This window comes from Aspergillus ibericus, assembly GCF_003184845.1.
Source record: "Aspergillus ibericus CBS 121593 unplaced genomic scaffold BO80scaffold_2, whole genome shotgun sequence".
NCBI lineage: Eukaryota > Fungi > Ascomycota > Eurotiomycetes > Eurotiales > Aspergillaceae > Aspergillus > Aspergillus ibericus.
The window spans coordinates 320,218-340,872 of NW_020292100.1; the positions used below are offsets into that span (position 1 = coordinate 320,218).

Consider the following 20,655-nt stretch of genomic DNA (forward strand, 5'->3'; position numbering starts at 1 on the left):
TGGGTCGGTAGTCGCCTGTTTACGATGACATAAGCGGGGCCTCGCACAAGGCACCGTAACTCGTTCTTGAGAATGATGTCTATATACTCCACAAGACGGAAATGCAGAAATGAGGCGACATACTCGCATTATGAACCCATCTCTTTGCAAGGAGAGTAGATATGTCTATGATACTGTTTGTGACTACGTACAATTCTCCAGGTACGAGTACTTAGAATCCATCCACTTACTCCGAAGTATGGTTCCTGGAAATACCATACTCCGTAGTGCGGACTGCGGTACTACTTTGTACTGTGCTCCGTATTCCAGGGTACAATACCTTCGACTTTGAAGCCTTGAAACCGGGGAAAAGTGGTCAGGAATCTTGCAAGGGGCTTTTGAATGAATGATTGACAATTGCATAGCAGCTTACAGGCCGTCTGTAGAGCTTCATGCTCATAGCATGGCATGGTCAATACCGAGTGCCTGGGGCATAGATGTGCCTGATGGTATGGCCTCATTAGTACTACGTAAGCTCATCACAATGCTCTGAGGTTGGCCGTGAACGGCCTAATCACCGACCAACCTGGGCGTGACAGTTTATCCCCATCTACCACATTTGGCGTGAGTCTAGGCCTTCATAAGTAGATACTAGTTGCTCGAACATTGGGGACCGTTCAGTATCCGAAAACCCCGACCGCATGTTGGGAGTTCACAGCCAGGGTTGGCTTGAAATTCTCACGCAGCCCCCGTGTACGTGCGGGAAACCGTCTCTGTTATCGCGGACATGAATTCTCTAATATAGAATACATAAATTAATGTGGTGAACCAAATTCCAGGGTTGCTTATCAACAACAAGTAGGATTAACTAAGGTGGTTGGAACTCCATACCTGCAGTAGTACTGTTCCAACCGTCTACCAGAACCCCACATCTCGTTCCCGAAATTCGCAGAGGCTCCCGAGGCCCCTTCTATCTTGGAATTATTTCTCATTGGACTTACCAATCGTGTTTCCCACCCTTTCCTTTTTCGGAGATTACCTGTTTATACCTGGTAGGTACGGAGCACGGAATCCTGTACTTATGCTTATCTATGTCCTGGCCATGGTTCGGGCTTGTCCATTGGTTGCGCCTAGAAGATATCACTGATAACGACGGCCATTGAACTCGCTTTCGCCAGGCTGAGATTACCGGCCACCACAGTGACGCCCTGTTTCCTTTCTGTTGATGGTTGATTTGCTCCCTAGGTAGTCGGAGGAGTACCACATTCGTGATAATAGACCGGGTCTTTCCAACATTTTCTCCATCTCGTCCCTTCGCTATCAATTCATCCGAAAGGTCGACCAAGCAATAACGTAGCTTGGATCACAGGCAGACACTATTGTTTCCTGGCAAGAGACCTGGGAAAGAGAAAAGGACTCACCCCTCCCACCACTCCAACAAAAAGGTCTAAAAAAGATACATAATGCCTGGTTTCTCAACGCCGGCTAGTGCTGGGGCTCAGGCCTCTAGCCCCAATAGGCCTATGATACAAGCCAGGTCGAGTGCCGATTCACCATTTGAATATGAGGTATACCCTACCGGGCTCGCAACCAGCAGTGATTCAAGAGAAGACAGTGGATTTTCGAGGTCCAGGCAAGTCACTCTCCCCGCGCAATGCGGACAATGCCCAGCCCCATAATAACGATATCATACGCCATACAGATCGGCTTCCTTTTCTGCTCGGTTTAGGCAGGCAGGGGGGGTCAACAGCATTGATAACTTTGCTCGGTCATGGCAACGAGCTGCATGCTTTCCAGAAGTCTTACCTCGGCGATCCTCGTTTGTCGCAGACTCCGACGAAGAATGGGCTGTTGCAAGAAGCGATTATCTCAGATCCCAAGATTACCCTACCCACGATGCCGATCTTACACGACCATTGTTGAGTACCGATGGAGAAGCAGAAGACAGTGTTTTGTCTGGCCAATTGTTGAGAAAGAGGGCTTCACATGCAGACATCCTTGAACCACCGCTTGCGGGTTCGTATGGCACGATATCTTCCCGTGTTAGCGAAGTCACACGAAGGCATGCAATACAGCTACATAGGGAGCAACAAACTCTTGGCGACGCATCAGTGGATCACGATAGGGAGCCCATTCTTGTAAAACAAGTGCAACATGACGATGGGACAAGGGAATGTGTTGTTGTTGGTCAATCTACTGTCCCACAGACGATCTTCAATTCCGTCAATGTTTTGATTGGGGTTGGCCTCTTAAGCCTGCCGCTGGCTTTGAAGCATGCTGGTTGGCTTCTTGGCCTGCTATTTTTACTCTTTGCTGCTGTGACGACGTCTTACACTGCTAAGATCCTTGCCAAATGCCTTGACGTTGATCGGAGTATTGTCACTTATGCTGATCTAGCATATATCAGTTTCGGTCATCACGCACGCTTAGTGACAAGCCTTCTATTTTGCTTAGAACTTATTGGGGCCTGTGTTGCCCTGGTAGTGCTTTTTGCAGACAGTCTACAGGCTCTCATCCCGGGGTTGAGCCTTCTCCAATGGAAAATAATATGTGGGCTCTTGCTTGTTCCCCTGAACTTTCTACCCTTGCGATTTCTCAGTGTGACAAGTATCCTCGGTATACTCTCTTGTACTTCCAGTAGGTGCCGTCCCTATCTGAGCCCATATGATTCACAGGAAACTAACGATATTGAAGTTGTTGTTATTGCTTGTATCGATGGATTCATGAAACCGACTGCGCCTGGGTCACTCCGTGAGCCTGCCAGAACATATTTACTGCCAGACAACTGGGCTACTCTACCCCTGAGTTTTGGGCTTATAATGTGTGAGTCAAGTTATGGATACTGACAAATTTAGAATGGTGACTGATTACTAGATAGCACCATGGGGTGGCCACGGCGTATTCCCGAATATATACCGGGACATGCGCCATCCACAAAAGTATGGAAAGAGTCTCTGGGTGACATATCTTTTTACTGTAAGTGATTGAACCGAAACATAGATGTGGGAATCAGTGGAAGATGTACAAAAGAAAAAACGCTTATCATGGGAGCGAAAGATAGATTTTCCAATTCTGACCTGAATGTTGCTTTAGTATTCCCTCGATTGTACAATGGCTGTTGTGGGCTGGATGATGTTTGGAGATGGAGTTCGGGATGAAGTCACTGCGAACATCCTACGCACAGAAGAATACTCGCAAGTTCTATCTATCTGCATGATCGTATTCATCGCCATCATTCCGATCACTAAAGTGCCACTGAAGTAAGTCTGTTTGATATTGTGTCCTCTTTTGTGTTCCGCGCGAAAAAGAAATAAAGACAAAGAAAAATTGGATGAACGATTGATTGACGGGTGCAGCTGCCGGCCACTCGTGGCCACGGTCGAAGTTCTCTGTGGACTTGGGCCACATCCCGAGCTTCAGACAAATCCCAAGAGCACGAAAGCCATGCTCCAGACATTGGCAAAGGCATTAGTACGCATACTTGTCGTGGTCACCATTGTTTTCATGGCAGTCCTTTTCCCCTCTTTTGACAGAATCATGGCACTGATGGGGTCGGCCTTATGCTTCACGATCTGCATCATACTGCCTCTTGCATTCTATCTGAAGATATTCGGCGATGAGATCAGCCCAAGGGAACGAGCACTGGACTGGTGCCTTCTGATATCATCTTCAGTGTTGGCACTGATTGGGACTGCATGGTCATTCCTACCGCAGGATGTCATCTCTGCACTGTGAGCCTCAGGGTAAAGGCTCTTTCTTGCTCACCCACACGACATCATCATGTCACTTGACGACAATTGCGAAATTGTTCCTTGACTTTCCAGGGTTCAGAGTCTCTTTTCTGAAGGGTTTGGGCTCGTAGTCGCCGGCATGATCCCATAGTTGGAATATTAACTTCGATGTTTGTTTGCTCTTTGCCAACACAAACCCCATACTAGACATGATGTCTTGCAGCCGACTTTCTGTGAGGTAGCGCGAATTGGTGACGCAGGCGACTGGCAAAACGAAAAACAAGCTAGGGGTGATAGCGAGAGAGGAGCCAGAAGGAGACGCCTTCGTCATAAATGATACGCAGCGTTTCAACATATCACCTCGACCAGCGGCGTCTGGAACATAGTTGAGCACCAAGGAGAGGCTGATGATATGGAATCTATCGCCTTCATCGTTAGGGAGCGGCCTTTCCATGAAGTCCTGCTTTAAAATGCCCGGTTCTTGAGAATTCAAATCTATCCTAGTGACTTCAAGACATTTGTTCATAGAACAAGCGTTTTTCGTACTTAGAGCTCCAATCTCGAGTACTCGGAGCTTGTAAGGCGTGTTTTCCAGCGGCAGTAATCGAGGAGCCATCCAATCAACTAAGACCCTACTAGAGTCACCTCCACGGTCTGAGGACTGGCCAAGTTTGCTTGCGAGCTGATAGCTTTTCAAGCCTCCATTCCCCCGAATCTGTGCATCGATCTTGCCAGCTAAAATGTCATCGCCAGCCTGTACAGCCTGGGCCCGCGCTTTGAGTAGTCGGTGGTGTGATCGGATGAGATTCCGAGTCGCTTTTGATGACAAGGCTGCATGTTTCGCCTTGACCGTCGGTGGGCGGCTGCCGGACAGAAGAGCGGGCCTTTTGTACCGCTGTCTATTGGAAGAAACCATAATCCGATTTAATCTCTTGTATTCTGGCACACTTTCCCGCGTATGGTGGTGTAAGCGCTCGACCAACTTGTCTCTTGTAGAAATTATCCATTCAGCTGCATTGCATGAGAAACCAGACAGCCACGTGATAGCCAGTGAAGTGAGGCACTTGCACTATGCCCAAAGAAGAGAAGCTCGATAGACTAGCCTGTTCTAGTTGTGGGTGCCAAGAGATCCAAACCTTCCGGCACAGAGGGCAGGTCAGGTGACCCACACAGCAAACCGTAGGGTTTTCAATAAGCGAATACCTTCCAAATATCCGACACTCGACACTGCGACAATCACCACGACAGCGCCGGACGACAGCCATGGCCCCTAAGGTGGAAAACAAGCAAGGTAGGTCAAATCTGTGCGATTCAGTTGTTTCCTTGAAGTTGCAGGTTTCTCCTCGTCGGATCGCGGTTTTGCGAGCGTCGAATGGTATCTACGAGTGGCGGTACTCGAACAAGGCCCTCCTCCCAGGATGAGCAAGAATACAACCCGGAACAAAATGTCACGTCCTTTTTTCCCCCCGCTATCATGAATCCACGCCCGCGCATATCTATTTGGACATGGAATCTTGGCCGGTTTTGTTCGAATTGACGGATGGGCTAACATGTTGGATCTATAGGCAAGACCAAGCCCAGCGGCAAGGCTGGTGCTGCCGCCAAGGCAGTCCTTAAGGGTGCTGGCGTACGTTCTCACCATACTCCCAATCCGCCTCTGCTCTGTTCGGTACTGAAAGTTATATGATTCTCCAGGCGCACAAGGCGCACAAGGTCCGCACCTCGACGACCTTCCACCGCCCCAAGACCCTTCAGCTCTCCCGGTCGCCCAAGTACCCCCGCAAGTCGATCCCCCATGCCCCTCGCCTCGACTCGCACAAGGTCATCCTCTACCCTCTGAACACTGAGAGCGCCATGAAGAAGATTGAGGAGAACAACACCCTGGTTTTCATCGTCGACGTCAAGGCCAACAAGCGCCAGATCAAGCTCGCCCTCAAGAAGCTGTACGACGTTGACACTGTCAAGGTCAACACTCTCGTCAGGTATGAGGATCTCCAAAAGTACAAGTGCAATGCAAAAATCGGGTTGTCTAACCTACTTGTAGACCCGATGGATTGAAGAAGGCCTTCGCTCGTCTAACCCCTGACGTTGATGCTCTGGACATCGCCGCCACCAAGCTCGCCATCGTCTAGAGAGGTTTTGTTTTGGGTCTGGGTAAACTTTTTATTTTGCGCGGTGGTTCATAAATATCAGTCATAAAGTTAGCTGCCAGTGCTTCAATGAGGGCTGAATGATCTTTCCAAAAAAGCAGAGGGAATTACTCGAATGCATGAATACCACGAACAAAACTGGTTCTAGGCCTCGTAGATTTCAATCGATGCTGCGGGCTCTAAGCTTGGTCTTCATCCTCTCCCTCCAGAGCCGGTGTAGGTTGAGGTATAGTAGTGCCCGATGTAATGGCACCAGCAGACTGGAGATCTGGTGCACCGCTCTGACTCCGTCGAAACGTACTCTTGAAAGCGAACTGGTGCCTATGGCTACCGTATGCTAGAAGTAAAGGCGTTGGAATAACATGTCTTTTTCTATCGACCTTATACATAATACATCCGTTTACATGCTGGCAGAGGGTAGGCGAGTGCTCTATGAATGAGCCCGCCATTGTTCATGGAAAATGCACCTATCCACGAAGGGCTTCGAGGTGCTTCAGGACTGCAAGGTTCGAATCCATCCACCGTTCCACACAATTTTGCGCGCATGTCTCCTCCGCTTGATCCAGGCGACCCGATGTAATCTTTCCGGTGATGCACTTCTTCCAGCAGACATCGGAAAGCGAATGGACAGCTGAGTGAGGACGGTTAGCGGATCAACCGCTAGAGTATTTTGAGATGCGCCCATTCGCGCAGACAAAGCGACTCGCTCATTGACTTACTCTGTTGAATGGTAGCCTTTTGCGTCTCGTTCGCAAGGATCTGGCTCAGCTCCTTCTTGTCGGCCTCATTGAGCTTGCTAACATCAACCTGGGTTTGGGCGTCCATTGTGCAGTCGGGAGTAAAAGAGTGGAATAGAGAGGGAAAATATGTGTGAACAGTGTTCAAGAATGGTTGTTCAAAAGCCACGTGTCTGAGTATGCTCGGCTCAAGATTTATATTGACAGAAGAGGCTTTTCTCTTTTAGATCGAGGCTCAAACCATCGGGATCGAGCCCCCAAAAGAATCGAAGGCGGTATGGCGTGGCAGATACGGCTTCAAGCTTGGAGCGCCCGCCGCTCGAACATGTAGGCCCATACCCTTAAACGATAATTTCTGTGGCTGCGGCAACATAGCAAACTCGGCCCCTTCTATTATTCTATATCTCGAAGCTTTTCTTTTCGTTCTCCCGCTAATCTGCAGAGCTTTCCCACCTGTATCCCTGTCGATCGCTACGCTCCGAACATGCCTCCGGTACGGACCTCCCGCAATCGCAAACCACCTCCGGCTGGCTTCGATGATATAGAGGACACACTACTGGAGTTCAGCAATAAGATGAAAGACGCAGAGAATGCATCTCATGATGGTAAAAAGAAGCATGAGATGTTGTGGCCCATATTTCAGATCAGTCATCAGAGTAAGAGACCTCGTGAAAGTTGCAGTCTAAACCCTTCAAGATCTCCATGTCGCTAATACCGTGTCGCATAGGGTCAAGATACATATATGACCTGTACTACGAGAAAGAGGCTATATCAAAGCAGCTTTATGAGTGGCTCCTGAAGAATAATTACGCTGATTCCAACCTCATTGCTAAATGGAAGAAGCAAGGCTACGAAAAGGTTACCATCAACCCATCTCATAATCTCACTCTGCCTTTCCGCCCCTCCCCTTTGCCTTTCCCTTTCCTTCCTCTCTCTCATCAATTCGCCTATTTCGCTGTCAAGATCATCAAAAATATCACTCGTCCATGCAGGGTTTAGCGGCCAATGTGCTGACTCATATTTGTAGCTATGCTGCCTCCGCTGCATCCAGACGAAGGAAACCAACTTCAACGCAACCTGCATCTGCCGGGTACCCAAAGCCCAGCTCAAGGAGGATCAAACGATCCAATGTGTCAGCTGTGGATGCCGAGGTTGCGCTAGCAGCGACTAGTAGAATTGCGAATATCATTTTTTTTGTCAATGTTGTTAGCGGATTCGGGTTTCATTTCGGTAGTTGAAGGACACGGTTTGCGGCTTCGACCTTATTGGTATGGCGTTGGGTCAAGAGTTGAGGACTCAAGTATCTTTTCCTTTTACTAACCGCTTTTCTGTCTCTTTCTTGTTTTCCGGGGGAATTTCTACGTTCCTGATTGCTCCAAGCATCGGCTCGTTGGGCCCAGCTCGCCCTAAAGAGCAATGTTATGCCGCAACGTATGTTGCCAAGTATCCCTCTTGTCACTTAGGAAGTTATGCAATACCATCCGGCATGCTTTCAAGGATAATCAAGAAACAATGCAAACTCTGCACTCTTGCGGTGAAAGCTAACTAAAATATGAGCTTTGTAAAACGCATTAAACAGTCCGATGACAACAAGCAAGAAATATCAAATCAGCACGCAGGCAAAAGGCACAATTTCAGGTTCGTTTAGACATCACATACTCATGTACATCTTACCAAATGTCGTCATAAAGGTCGTAACAAGGTCATCCCAGGCCCGGTAAATGTCAAACCCGACTGCCACCCAACCAACCCAAAAAGGAAAAAACTCCTAGAATCCAAAGTGCTCAAAACCGAAACGAACACACAAAAAACATGCATGAAAACCCAATTCTTACCCACGAAACCCGGTAGCTTGTCAGAGTACGCCATCCAAATAGAAAATACCCAAACTCCCTAGGCGCTGACTGAAATATCGAGTAATGTTTGGGCGTTGATCCGCTAGGGTTTGTTCTCCCTTAATATTATTCCTTGCCATTCGTTCCTCAAACCCATGCGTCCTGAGCATCAGAACAGCGATGTATTGCTTCGGTGACTACACGGAGGCCTTGGTGGATAAGGTTTAGACCTTGATTCTTCCTTGCTCGCACCCCCAATCTTCTGAAATCCTTGAAGGAGATCCACACCGTCAACTTCCCCAGGGCTTTCATCAAATAGATGAAACGAGAAGAAATCTTCATGCGCAGAATCAAGATATCGCCCTGAGTCGGGCATCTTGGAGGGCGACTCGGGAAAAAGAAGGCCTTTTGCTTTGGTCGATGACTGCAATGAATGCACACCCAACCTATTGTTGACATTCATAGCCGTGATATCGGCGAGTATGTTACCATTTGACCCGCCAACATCTGTTCGGGTGCGCTTGGCAGACCGCTTCTCTGGCGACCCGTATGCTGATGTCGAGACATTGTCTGTGGCGGAGTCTGCAAAAACGTCGAAGCTTGTATGAAGATTTTCATTTGGCGTGAATGTTTCATCTTGAATATTGAAGGCTGGGCTCCATGGGAGATCCTCGTCAGTGAGACCCAGATGCTTGATTGGAGAATTGACCATTTGTTGGATTTTTTTGCGGTGATTTCGAAGATTGGTGTTCGGTGATACCGAAGGCGGTGGCTTCGCAGGTTTTTTAAATTTAATGATAGGCGTAATGGGAGGGGGTAGCATGCTGACGTATTCACCGCGGAGTGGAGAGGACCCGACAATCATTCCTGAATCCTTCAAGATGCCACATTGACTTGGGCTAAGGTCATGGGACGAACTTCGAATCCGGGCAATCTCCTCCTCTGCCCGGCCACGTTTAATGCGAGGCGGATCGATATCCAAATCTGAAGTCAAGATATGCGCAGCCTTGCTTGGCCGCATAGCGGAAGACTCCAGCGATGAAAAGTATCCGCTATCATTCATTGCGTTTGATTTCCTCTTGTTGGATATAGAGATAATACCCGACGATGTGATAGGCTGGGACGGTGTTGGGGGGGTCCCTTGCCGGGTGTAACGGGGTGGCACAACAGGAGGCGATGAGTGTATGGGCTGGAGTGGAGAAGAACGGGGACCAAGAGTCTGCGGCATAGGAGGGTTATGATGTTCATCACTCGTGTCTTCCTGAAGAGCAGGATCAGAAGCCGGGAGTGTGGCGTCTGAGGATAGATCCACCGGTTTTGATTGCTTTGCTGCCGATTGTAACGTAGGTGGCGGGACTGCCCAGGTAGTCGTGCGTGAGCATTGCGACTGTGCATTTTCCTTCGGAGGCACTGCCGGGAGGGGGAGACTAGACATGGTCGCCCTACGCAGCGGCTTGTCTTTGAGGAACTGTGCTTCCATGCCAGGTTCAATGGCCCAGTAGTTGCCTTTACCTGGGTCATCCTTCGGCCGTTCTTGCTTGATAAACGCTTTATTCAAACTGAGATTGTGCCGAATACTGTTCTGCCAGCCTGGGTCACTATTTTTGTAGTACGAAAATGTGTCTGAGATCCACTTGTAAATCTGCGCTAATGTTAATCGCCTGTTGGGTGCTCGGAGAATAGACATGCCGATCAGCGTCGCATAACTATAAGGAGGCTTTGTGCCATCATCTTCTATGGTGGGCATTTCATGAGGTTCCGGTAAGCGCGTACTATAAGAACACTCGCGCTTCTGCTTTTTTGTTTGTCGTTCCTTCAGCGGCGCCGCTTCCATAAGCGTCCTCTTCAGAGGAGGCTTAGATATGAATGAAGGTTCCGGAAAGTCGGCAAAGTTATCGCTATTGGGTTCATCTGGAGATCGGGCTTCCTTTGGTGAATTTTTCCCGGTGTTCACTGTAGAGAAGGTCGTGAATAAAGCGGATTGGGGCATTGAAGATGACGCAGTTGCAGCAGTGTGGTGGTATGCGAAGGATGGGCGTTTAGACGGGGAATCTGTTGTAAACGCTGGCGGGGGAGGAGCGGTGATAGAAACAAATCCTAGCTTCCCACGTCCAGAAAACAAATTACTCGAACCGCGGACAGGTTTCGTGGGTGAGGGCTTGTGTGACTTGGCAGAGGCCGGATTCAGGGCACGGTCTTGGCCCAAAGATACATTCTTTATGGGCTGCAGAGGTAAAGGCGAGGGTTCTAAACGAGGACGGGGCTTGGAAATGACTTTGCCGTATGACGAAGGTTCAGATGTTGTCGGCGCAGGACGCGTCGGACTCATACTGCCACGAGCTATGCCCCCGTCTCAGTAACTCGATATCAAGGGACACCTGTTGCGGGACAAATGGTGTATGGCGACAGGGCAAGGATTTAGGTACCTTGGACACCAGTAGGGCACCACTAACGGAGCAGTCGGCTTGAAAACCACACCTCGCTAGGATGGATTGTGGAACGATCAACGCAGTGCTCAGGTGGCAGTGCAAGGAACGGTGATGATCAGAGCATTAAGCGCTCGAAAGACAGCAGTCCAGAGTCAAAGCAAGATAGAAAGGGTCCGAAAACAGCTGCTATCATTAAAGGCGTGACAGTAAGCCGAAGCAGAACGCAACTGGATTCTGCTAGCAGAGGCGCCTTTTTCTTCTGTTCCTCTTTGCTTATGAAGATAGGAGATGTGGGACGATAGCCGCGCGCACGAAGTGGGTAGTGATGTTGAAAGGTGGGATCGAAAGCTGAGCGACTGGAGAGAGCAAGTGGGTTATCGAAGGGAAAGAGTCCTAGGACATAGGCGGGAAGACGGTTCGACTCTAAGTTCAAATCCCTTTGTCCGGTAAGGTCCCTCCAGGCAAGGTGGGGGGGGAGATATGCGCAAGATATTTCGTGAATAATCCTTAGTTGAGTGAAGAATGGAAGGATAGAGCACGGCTGGCTGCACCTGTTGATTGCCCACGCGCCTCGTCGAGCCTGTATGGTATGGTTATGGCGCGTTCGCGTCACGCGTCGAGCTGCCCCCGGACCATCTAAGGCAGTGTTCCCGGTATTGTCACCAGTAACATATATTACCATTTACTAGTAGTACTTAGTACTCCGTACTAGTAGTGCTGAGGTATGCGGGCCTTGATCCCGCCCCGTGGGCACCACCACTAATAATGACCTATTGGACCGGCAATCCGTCCCCTTGCTCAGTCCCACCCAATCAGACGGCAGTTTCTGTAGATCATGGGTCTCTTGATTGATTGATGAAGTAGCCTGGAGGCATGTATGAGTCCCAGCCTACTAAAGTCAGTCTAGGCTACCTAACGAATTACCTACATGGATACCGTGCCCGTACTCCGGACCAAAGACAGCACTCCAGGGTCATGCATATGCTAACTCAAGTACGGAATACGGAGTAGGTGTCTCTCACATTAGACACTACCATGTACTCCAGAAGTACCTCGGATTCCTGATACATCATTACCAAGTCAGGCAAAATTTCACCAAATATGAAAGAGGTACGGAGTGCTTCGTGCTATACTCCGTACGCATTATGGGTATTTTTGATTTATATCGGAAGACTGCCTCGTCTCACAGAAGAGCAGAGAATCTCGAGCTAGGGGGCTTCGCAATAATGCGGCTTGGCCAAGACACTATCCGCCGGCCGAGCCATACTTACCGTCCTACTTGGCACGTCGTTTCTTTAATCCGGGCTACCATATAGCCAATCCCGACACCTCGGTCCCGAGTACGAAGAACCGATCTCAATGTTGCATATGCCATGCGTGAGGTGCTGGAATTTGGTGGGGGGGCACTTCCAGTGCTAAAATTTAGTCTCGGACTCATCGAGTAAGTTGGGTGGCTTGACATCATGCTATTCAAAGAAAATTAATGCCCGGACCAGTCAAATATATACGTAATAAATAATGCTTAGGGCCCCGGCCACTGATCGCGTACTATTGGAGCATCTAATCAAAAGGCCTCGGTAGTTATCTACATCACACAGAAACATCAATAAGAGGAGGTTATCAACATATAGATACGACATTCTACATTACGTTAGTCTTCTACAGTTCACTATGTGCAAGTGCCTTGAGCGTGTTAATCCTCGTCACACTCTCTACCTAGCGTCATTAGGCAGTTTATCTTTTATTTTCGTATTTCTAAGAAACTATTATCATTTCTTGGTTGTCGTTCATTGGGGGGAGTGCAAGGTAAAAGGGAAAAGATATAGGGCTTGTGTTCTGAAAATCTCAGGGCCTACTAGCACAGCCCACATGGGCAGTACTAGTAACTATAACCTTACGATCGTGATAGTGCCTGTTCGACTGACACAAGCTAAGGTAGTCGTCGAATGAGATTCCAACACTCGCATATAAGATTGAAAGGGTATTCTAGTCTGCAGTCACTAGTATGCATGCACCGATTCTGATTTCCAAAAAAAAGGTCGATTAGATAACCCGCCACACAACTTCAATATAATCACATATGGGGCCAATATAATGAAGAGACGCTAAAATAGTTCTTCAAGGGCGATATAAACCCAGATAAAGGAAAGAAAACAAAATGAAAAGGAAAAGAAATAAGGGTTAAAACAATTCGTGAAGAAGATGATGATGATGAAAAAAAAACATCAATCAAATTAAGTAAGTAGATCTATGTAATAAAACCAATCTGAAACCCAATGCGTGGAGAACCGAGTTTAATTGAAGAGGCCAAATAGAAAGTAAGAAAAAAAAAAGATAAGAAATAAATCTAACTGCATTGAACACATCTGCGACCAAAACAAGTAACTATCCACACAGCTGTTTACATGCATGTGATTGTTGCAGTTTTCAGGGACATGGTATTGTGAAGGATATCATAGCGTTAGAGATGTTGACACGGAATATCTTGACGATGCAAGAAAGTAGGATGGGCAAAAGATGAAGAAATTTTAGTCTAAAAATGTGAACATGCTGGTGTGAATAATATTTAAAGCACGATCAGCATCTCTCTCTTCAATAACACATGAGATGTTGATCTCACTGGCACCTTCAAAATGTATCTCATTAGCTCCTGTCCAGTATGCAAAAGGGAATTTCCATCATGACTTACCCTGGGAAATCATTTCTATATTAACATTATTCTCACCGAGAGTTGAAAACATCCGGCCAGCAACTCCGATCATATTTTTCATTTGCTTTCCAACAAGGCTAAGAATTGCCATCTCCGGGATGATGTCAACTGTGCCATATTTCTGCAGATCGCGCAAAGCACCTTTGAGATCCTCATCAATGACTTGGTATTCATCTCTTCCAACACCATTCAGAAGAGGCATTTCCGAGTGAAGAGCCATTGACACATGGACCTCGCTCGTGGATATCAGATCGATAGAGAGTCTCCAGCGGTCAAGGACGGAAAATATTCCGGCAAAAAATCCATGTGAAAGGGAGCGCTTGTTTGAATGTACATTAATTACCAATATCTTGTGCTTAATCGTCACGGCGGTTGGACGTTTGGGCCGCTGCACAAGACTGGGGCTCCGGGTACGGAATAGTCTGGGGTCGTGGCCTGGTGTCGTTTTTTCCAGTTCAAAGGTAGAGTCTGGGAAGATCACAGTGCCATCCCCTCTAGGGTTCATAACGTTCTTTATGCGAATCGGGATCTTGGCCCGGATGACTTGCTCCATGGTGAAGGGGTGTATCACTTCAGAGCCATAGAATGTCAACTCAGCTGCCTCGGCTGGCGTGATTGCAGGCAAAAGACGGGCGGTGGGCACCTTTCGAGGGTCTGCAGTAAATATTCCATCAACCTCCTTCCATACTTGCAGTTCCTTGGCATTTATTCCAACGGCAACGAGAGCAGCACAGAGATCGGTGTAGCCACGGCCGATCTGATCGAGGAGACCCCCAGGCACAGTTCCAAAAAAGCCAGTCACAACTGGGACTTTATTCTCACAAGCTCGAATTTTTCTGCCGAGGGCGGCGGCGAGATTGTTGTAGAATTCCTGGTCGAGGCCTTGGTTCGAGATTGGAAAATCAATGATCTCAGCCAGGTCCACATACTGCGAATCCACGCCTCGGTCTTGAAGATAAGCTGCCATAAGCCGGCAGCTCAGTTTCTCTCCCGTGCTGATTACTTTATCCACGCATCGTGCACTAATTTCCCCCAATGTCTGTGCAGCTTCCAGGACTCTGAGAACTTTGTCGCATTCGTTATGTATTTCTGACACAAGCCGCGATTTGAGCACACTGGAATGAATTTGGTCGTCGACAACCTGAATATGTTCCAGACGGACTGCCTCAACAAGGGAGGCATATTGTTGTGATAGAGCGTCCTCTGCGTCTCGCGCTGCTCGCAACAAACTGCATGATAACAAGTCAGTTTCAACATGGGACTCGCACCAGACAAGATATTTCAACGGTAGGATATATATAAGAAAGGGTATATACAGATAGAGGATGATAAGTGTGCGGGGAAGTCTTCAGAGATGTAGAAGACTGAGGCGTATGACTCACCGGTTCGTAGTACCTGCAGCTTTGGTCGAACTACTTCGCGCCGAGCAGACTATAGCCACACGATGTTCCAAAAGACTCGGTCTGACCATGGTTAGCATATATTGTCAACTTCAAGCACAGGGCTCAGAGAACGAATGGACTTACAATACCACTTGGTCAATAATATTCAAAGCGAATTTCCCAACACTAGTGCCTCCAAACTTTTGCACGACCCAATTGCTGTCTGAAGAGCCTTTGGGATCATTTTTGACCACCTGCGAGGGGTCTACCTCGTACTGCTGGTGGTCTTCCATGCTTGGTCACTTGAATGGCAAGTTGAAGCCTTACAGTTGAGAGATGACACACCCTTGCAATTGGCTCCGGTAGCGGGACAGCCTTTTTTTATGTGCACTGGCGGGGTTGCGAAAGCGGAGCACATGCCGATGCCATTAATGGACAAATGATATTGCTTCAATTCGTCTCCCGCCTTCCCCTCGCGGGACACGATATTGGGGCCCGTACAATAATGATCAGGATGGCAAAAGGAAAATAATTCTTATCGGCATATTACTAATAAACAACGGCTGGTTAAACCCGGAAGGAAGCCACCGGGGCATTAGTATCTACTAGTACCAAGGTAGCCTAGTGTTTTGGGTTTGTAAATTTTGAGGCAATGTTCCCAGCCTTGCTCGGTGCCTTACACAGTAAGGGATATCTAGGCCAACTGAGAATACCTCCATTACCTCCATTAATTCGGACCCTTCTCTATTCTAATGACACCTTTTCGTTGCTATGGCTTACAAACCCGGCCAGAAAAATGTAGCTAAGCGCTATCAGTAGGTGGCATACCCAGTAGTATCTAGTATACGTGAGACCTCCCTCAGCGTATCGTATCAGGATCGTACCATCCCATAAGGCGATACAAGTTACAACAATGTTAAATACTACTAAGGGACACATAAGGCCTACCAATACAATTAGTACTTCTTCTTTTTCCTTCGCATTACCGTGTAATTCCGGCGCCTGGATCGGACACCTCGCTCCTATGGTAGCAAGTTGGAAAGAAAAAGCAAAAGATAGATGGCTAAATAAAGATGATAATAAGAATGAAAATTAAAATATAGAATAAAGAATAAAAATAGAGAATAAAAATAGAGAATACAGATTGATATCCGTAGGCTAGGCAGTAGGACGCCGAAAGATCTGCAGAGCACCGTCACTGCACTCTGCAGTGCCTACTCCGTACATGATAGATAACACTAACAGCGAAAGGCGAGGTAGCGGTTGTCGGCTTAGATCTTTGATAAATCTGCCTAGCACATGATTCGTAGTTTATTTAAGTGTACCTACGACCTAGGGCCGTTGCCTGGTGTCCTGTACCCACCGTCACTCCTATTTTGGCCATACTTATCCGCACTCGTGCTCCCATTTGTTCTTTCCTTTGTCTGCATTATAGGAGGGGCGCCTAAGATATTTATTCTGCATTCATTTCCAAAGCAAATTACAGACTTTGGTCGCTATGGATCACCGAAACGATGGTGATCCAGCATGCCCATTTTGTCCTTTTTCTGATTCGGACATCAACTTCGTTGCAGAGCACGTGGAGGTCTGCCATCCTGAAGTTAACAGTCAACCTGGGCTTGGCGGATGGCATACCGAAATGCTCAAAGCGTCACCCGAACGGCAATGCTTACCACCGGCAGAGGATAAAGAGAAACGTTCGAACAATTATATCGAATGTCCACATGGCTGCGGGGAAATAGTAATCGATGCCGAACTCTCCGCCCACCTTGATATGCACTTTGCGGAAAGAGTTACCCTTGAAGACACATCCTCACCCCAGCCGGAATTGCCTTTCGATACCGATGAGTTGGCTTCAGTCTCTGGCACAAAGAGGCAGGCGCGGCTAAAAGAGCCTCTTTCGGGTTCGTCACTTAAAGAAGATAACTCACGTACTACATTGGTACGGTCCGGTGACTCTGAAACAGCGCACACTGGAGGAATCAAACGGCTTGGGGTAAACTAAGACCCTCGTTCACACTTCGTCTATTTGTCGACCTCGTATTATATGTGACATACTGACCCTCTACCTAGCGTACGGAGTTAGGACCCCATGCTCATGAGAAGCAAATGCCGTCATGGTTGCGAAGAATGTTAGAGAAGGGTTCTATATCAATTCTAGCGAAGAAAATTGCCGTGGATGGCACGCCTCGGAGGTGTGAACTGGTGGAGAATGAGACTGGTGATGTTATCCCTGTGCTTGCTCGCTTATGCGAGCAAGACAAATCAGTCCAGCGTGCCTTTTTTTGCAGCCCAAAGGTCCACCAGATTTCAAAGATACCAAAGGAAGGTGGATTCTGTGGCTACAGAAACATCCAGATGTTAGTCACCTACATGAAGGAAACCCGTATGGCAGGGCATGAGCGCTTCCCTGGGGACTTGCCTTCGATCTTCCAACTTCAGGACATGATCGAAGAAGCATGGGACAAGGGATTCAATAGCGTAGGGAGGGTCGAAACTGGAGGCATTCGAGGGACCAGGAAATACATTGGTACACCCGAGGTAAGATGACCCTGAATATTGCCGCTTCCTATGTTACTTATCGACCAATATGCAGGCACAAGCCCTCTTTTTAAGCCTCGGGATAGAGTAAGATTTTGCCTCCGATGCCGGAAATAAGGCTCTAACCCCCAGCAGGTGCGAAGCCAATAGTATCGGAGCGACGAAGGATATGCGTGCGCACGATGCCTTGTTCATGAATGTTGCAGCTTACTTTCGAGATGCATGTTCCTTGGAGGGTAAAAATAAAGTTATACAGACAAGCTTGCCCCCTATCTACTTTCAACACCAGGGTTCGAGAACACCTTTCTTCTAGGCATGAGACATGGTACCTAATATATGAACACGTGCTGCCAGGACATTCTTTGACGATCATCGGCTTCGAAATACGAGATAATGGTAGCGCAGGCATATTGGTTTTCGACCCTATGTTCCGGACACCCCCGGCAGTAAAACGTCTTAGGGGAGCCCAGACACTGACTTCAGACCCTGCGCGAATATTGAAGGGGTACAGGCGAGGAACGGCGTATTTACAGAAATACAAGGTGTTTGAGCTTCTAAAGTGAGTTGAAATGATGGTAGTGCTGACGTTGTCATTGTTGTTGTTATTGCTGCTGTTGTTGTGGGAAGTTGTCTAACCATTCTTAGACTTAGATATCAAACCAATTTGCCCGGGAAATAGTGCCACTCCTCGGCTTACCCAGAGGCGGAAGCAGCTTGACTTAAAGATGCACGGCATACCGCCGGGTCTTTCATGTCTGGCCTGAATCTCAGGCCACATTTCGGTCACTATGTTTCAATCGCCGTTGCCTACTGTCATCGGTGTTGGGAATGCGCATCATGATAGGCTCAGGGGAGCGCTACGCATCACCTCGAGTCTTCCACGGCATGTCGCCAACGAAGGATTATATTAGAGTCTGAATACCCTGGCTATTCTGATGCAATGTACCCATAAAGTACTGGTCTGTAAGTAGTACTGGCATGGGGATGTGGGCATGTCGACTGATGGTATTTTATACATACGTTGACCGAGTCCATGGTTTAAGACAAGGTGGCTTATCCTAAAAACGATGCAGCTGGTATGTGTTTCCATAGAATTAGAGCCATGGGCCCAGCGGCTTCTAGCAAATGAATTAAGTCATCACCAATGTCCAATTCAAATCTTGTCCAGTGCTTGGGTAATCTATCATGTAGATATCGGAAAGGTTGATAATCCGAAGCTGTGCTGATTTCGGGTTACCCCACGGAAAATTTCCCCTCGCTATTAAGACTTTATCGATTCTTATCGGGCATTCTGCAATAAACAATTCACATCAATTTTTAACTAAGATCAGAATGCGAACTTCCCCGAATGTGATAATAACAGGCACGCCCGGCGTAGGCAAAACCGTTCATTGCGAGCAATTGGCTCAGGAGACTGGTTTGCAGCATCTATCCATCAATCAGGTCGCAAAAGACCGAGGCTGTTACGATACCTATGACAACGAATTGCAATCCTGGGTCGTGGACGAGGACAAAGTACGTCTTGTGTAACGCTTACTCTAGTTTGATCTTCATTTGCCTGATAAGTCATTTGTTTTCATTCTTCTCGCATTCTGCTTACCCAACCTAAATGCAGCTTCTAGACGCTGTGGAGGATGAGGTGCTTCAGGGCGGATATCTAATCGACTGGCATGCATGTGATCTATTTCCCAAGTCCTGGATTGATTTAGTGGTGGTCTTACGCTGTTCATCCACATCTGTCCATTATGATCGCCTCGCAACAAGGTATTCCCCAGGGCTATTTGCTGTTCTCTGGCATTTTCATTATCTAGAAGCCTAACTGGAGCATGTCGGTTGCAGGGACTACAATCAAACGAAACTGCAGGAAAATTTGGATGCGGAGATATTCGGTATTCTGCTTGAAGAAGCCCGAGAAGCTTTCGATGAGGAAATTGTGGTTGAATTGAATAGTGAGAAGGACGACGATGTAGAGTCCAACTGCGCGAGGATTTCTAGCTGGGTAGAATCTTGGAAGAGAGACCGGGCGAACAAAAGAGACTGAGCCTCTTACAGTTATACAAGGGACCCCTTAATACCAACACTGACTGACCGTGGGCTCCACCGGTGAAATCAGAGACCTCCGTCGGTCAACCAATCCTGCAAACTGACCAGAGCTTTATATCTGTGTGAAATACGGTTCTGCTCCATCATCAGCGACCGGGAGAAGAGACTGGGGGGCTAATTCCAGTACCTTTTCTTCCTTGTCCATTTCAGCATAGGTCTTGCCTTGGTACTCAAATATCGGATCCCAACCTGGATGGACTTCGTGAGAGTCAATCCGTGTAAATGACAGTCGCGTGTACTTACCAAAGTTTGCAGGCCCTCTTGGTCTCACAATGGTTCCCTTGTAAAAAGACATCAGCATCCAACAAAAAATGTGGCGGTTCAAGCTAGTCCTTACCTCTGTTCTACCTTGAAACAGAATTGGGTCCGAACCAGGCCCGCTAGAGAATGCAAACGTGCAGACAGCCTCCGCACTTCTGGTCTCGAATGAGTCGAGCAATTTATTTAGACCTTCATGGCCCAAGGCATCAAGAAACGACTTTCTGGGTAGGTTTTAGCACCAGAGCCACAAGTCGGCCAAGGGAAAGTACATGTATGGTCCAGGAAGCCCTTTTAGAGCATGGAACTCAAGCGCAGTATCCTCCGTCAACACCGGTCCCCCAATCTGACCGAGGCGTGTCAGTATGATTTGTTTTGACGCGATGGAGGGCCTGGCCACTCACCACCTCTGCCGCTCGTCGACACTTCTCTCTGGCAATGTCTTCAATCGTGCCTTGTATTTCGGGTAGATCGACCGCTTGGTTCTCAACGTCGACCAGATTTCCCAATATCGCTTTCACTTCTGCCAGCTTGTTTTTGTTACCGGTGATAAAATTCAACTTCTTGGGGGTGGCCATGTTTGTATGCCACTAGACCAGAAGAGGACGGTTAGAGAAAGAAATTATCAGTTTTGAGTAGATTGGCGGACCGAAAAGGAGGTCTAAATGGCGAAGTGCTAAGCAGATGCTTCTGTGGCAGGGGCTCGGTCAATCTACCATCTGTACCTACTGTTTATGATTCTTGTTCCCCGTAGCCCCACCTCGCAGTTTGTGAAGGTCCGATGGAGCAGCAAGATGGGC

The 20,655-nt window shown here is 47.9% G+C and overlaps 9 protein-coding genes across 9 annotated transcripts; 4 read left to right on the forward strand and 5 right to left on the reverse strand.

Annotated features, from left to right (window-relative positions):
* Positions 1–1,442: 1,442 nt before the first annotated feature.
* BO80DRAFT_344485 (putative transporter) lies at positions 1,443–3,714 on the forward strand (the record flags this gene model as incomplete). Its single annotated transcript, XM_025715279.1, has 6 exons — positions 1,443–1,606; positions 1,682–2,616; positions 2,674–2,802; positions 2,858–2,955; positions 3,073–3,239; positions 3,336–3,714. 6 exons carry the CDS (start codon positions 1,443–1,445, stop codon positions 3,712–3,714), a joined length of 1,872 nt encoding a protein of 623 aa, XP_025579980.1.
* A 48-nt stretch (positions 3,715–3,762) lies between these two features.
* BO80DRAFT_451264 (25S rRNA (adenine2142-N1)-methyltransferase) lies at positions 3,763–5,814 on the reverse strand (the record flags this gene model as incomplete). Its single annotated transcript, XM_025721874.1, has 2 exons — positions 3,763–4,609; positions 5,798–5,814. The coding sequence occupies 2 exons, from the start codon at positions 5,812–5,814 to the stop codon at positions 3,763–3,765; spliced, it is 864 nt and encodes a 287-aa protein (XP_025579981.1).
* Positions 5,815–6,209: 395 nt separating this feature from the next.
* BO80DRAFT_420860 (Tim10/DDP family zinc finger protein) lies at positions 6,210–6,811 on the reverse strand. Its single transcript, XM_025718470.1, has 2 exons — positions 6,580–6,811; positions 6,210–6,491 (listed from the first exon to the last, which is right to left on the reverse strand). Exons 1-2 carry the CDS (start codon positions 6,683–6,685, stop codon positions 6,328–6,330), a joined length of 270 nt encoding a protein of 89 aa, XP_025579982.1. The 5' UTR covers positions 6,686–6,811; the 3' UTR covers positions 6,210–6,327.
* Positions 6,812–6,936: 125 nt separating this feature from the next.
* BO80DRAFT_396668 (BUD31 family protein) lies at positions 6,937–8,139 on the forward strand. Its single transcript, XM_025717353.1, has 3 exons — positions 6,937–7,253; positions 7,325–7,455; positions 7,625–8,139. The coding sequence occupies exons 1-3, from the start codon at positions 7,082–7,084 to the stop codon at positions 7,766–7,768; spliced, it is 447 nt and encodes a 148-aa protein (XP_025579983.1). The 5' UTR covers positions 6,937–7,081; the 3' UTR covers positions 7,769–8,139.
* Positions 8,140–8,185: 46 nt separating this feature from the next.
* Positions 8,186–10,869, reverse strand: BO80DRAFT_76776 (forkhead box transcription factor). Its single transcript, XM_025724774.1, has one exon. The coding sequence runs from the start codon at positions 10,759–10,761 to the stop codon at positions 8,602–8,604; it is 2,160 nt and encodes a 719-aa protein (XP_025579984.1). The 5' UTR covers positions 10,762–10,869; the 3' UTR covers positions 8,186–8,601.
* A 2,520-nt stretch (positions 10,870–13,389) lies between these two features.
* Positions 13,390–15,246, reverse strand: BO80DRAFT_344718 (aspartate kinase; the record flags this gene model as incomplete). The annotated part of the gene is made up of 4 exons (XM_025715288.1): positions 13,390–13,487; positions 13,551–14,800; positions 14,954–15,034; positions 15,098–15,246. The coding sequence occupies 4 exons, from the start codon at positions 15,244–15,246 to the stop codon at positions 13,390–13,392; spliced, it is 1,578 nt and encodes a 525-aa protein (XP_025579985.1).
* Positions 15,247–16,245: 999 nt separating this feature from the next.
* On the forward strand, positions 16,246–18,258 carry BO80DRAFT_498622 (C78 family peptidase; the record flags this gene model as incomplete). The annotated part of the gene is made up of 6 exons (XM_025724139.1): positions 16,246–16,949; positions 17,027–17,494; positions 17,550–17,581; positions 17,630–17,784; positions 17,849–18,053; positions 18,174–18,258. The coding sequence occupies exons 1-6, from the start codon at positions 16,452–16,454 to the stop codon at positions 18,256–18,258; spliced, it is 1,443 nt and encodes a 480-aa protein (XP_025579986.1). The 5' UTR covers positions 16,246–16,451.
* Positions 18,259–18,770: 512 nt separating this feature from the next.
* Positions 18,771–19,655, forward strand: BO80DRAFT_420867 (nucleoside triphosphates FAP7). Its single transcript, XM_025718471.1, has 3 exons — positions 18,771–19,009; positions 19,110–19,258; positions 19,334–19,655. Exons 1-3 carry the CDS (start codon positions 18,827–18,829, stop codon positions 19,533–19,535), a joined length of 534 nt encoding a protein of 177 aa, XP_025579987.1. The 5' UTR covers positions 18,771–18,826; the 3' UTR covers positions 19,536–19,655.
* BO80DRAFT_498623 (non-canonical purine NTP pyrophosphatase) lies at positions 19,339–20,636 on the reverse strand. Its single transcript, XM_025724140.1, has 6 exons — positions 20,260–20,636; positions 20,128–20,201; positions 19,935–20,079; positions 19,841–19,877; positions 19,725–19,786; positions 19,339–19,672 (listed from the first exon to the last, which is right to left on the reverse strand). Exons 1-6 carry the CDS (start codon positions 20,431–20,433, stop codon positions 19,604–19,606), a joined length of 561 nt encoding a protein of 186 aa, XP_025579988.1. The 5' UTR covers positions 20,434–20,636; the 3' UTR covers positions 19,339–19,603.
* Between the last annotated feature and the right edge of the window lie 19 nt (positions 20,637–20,655).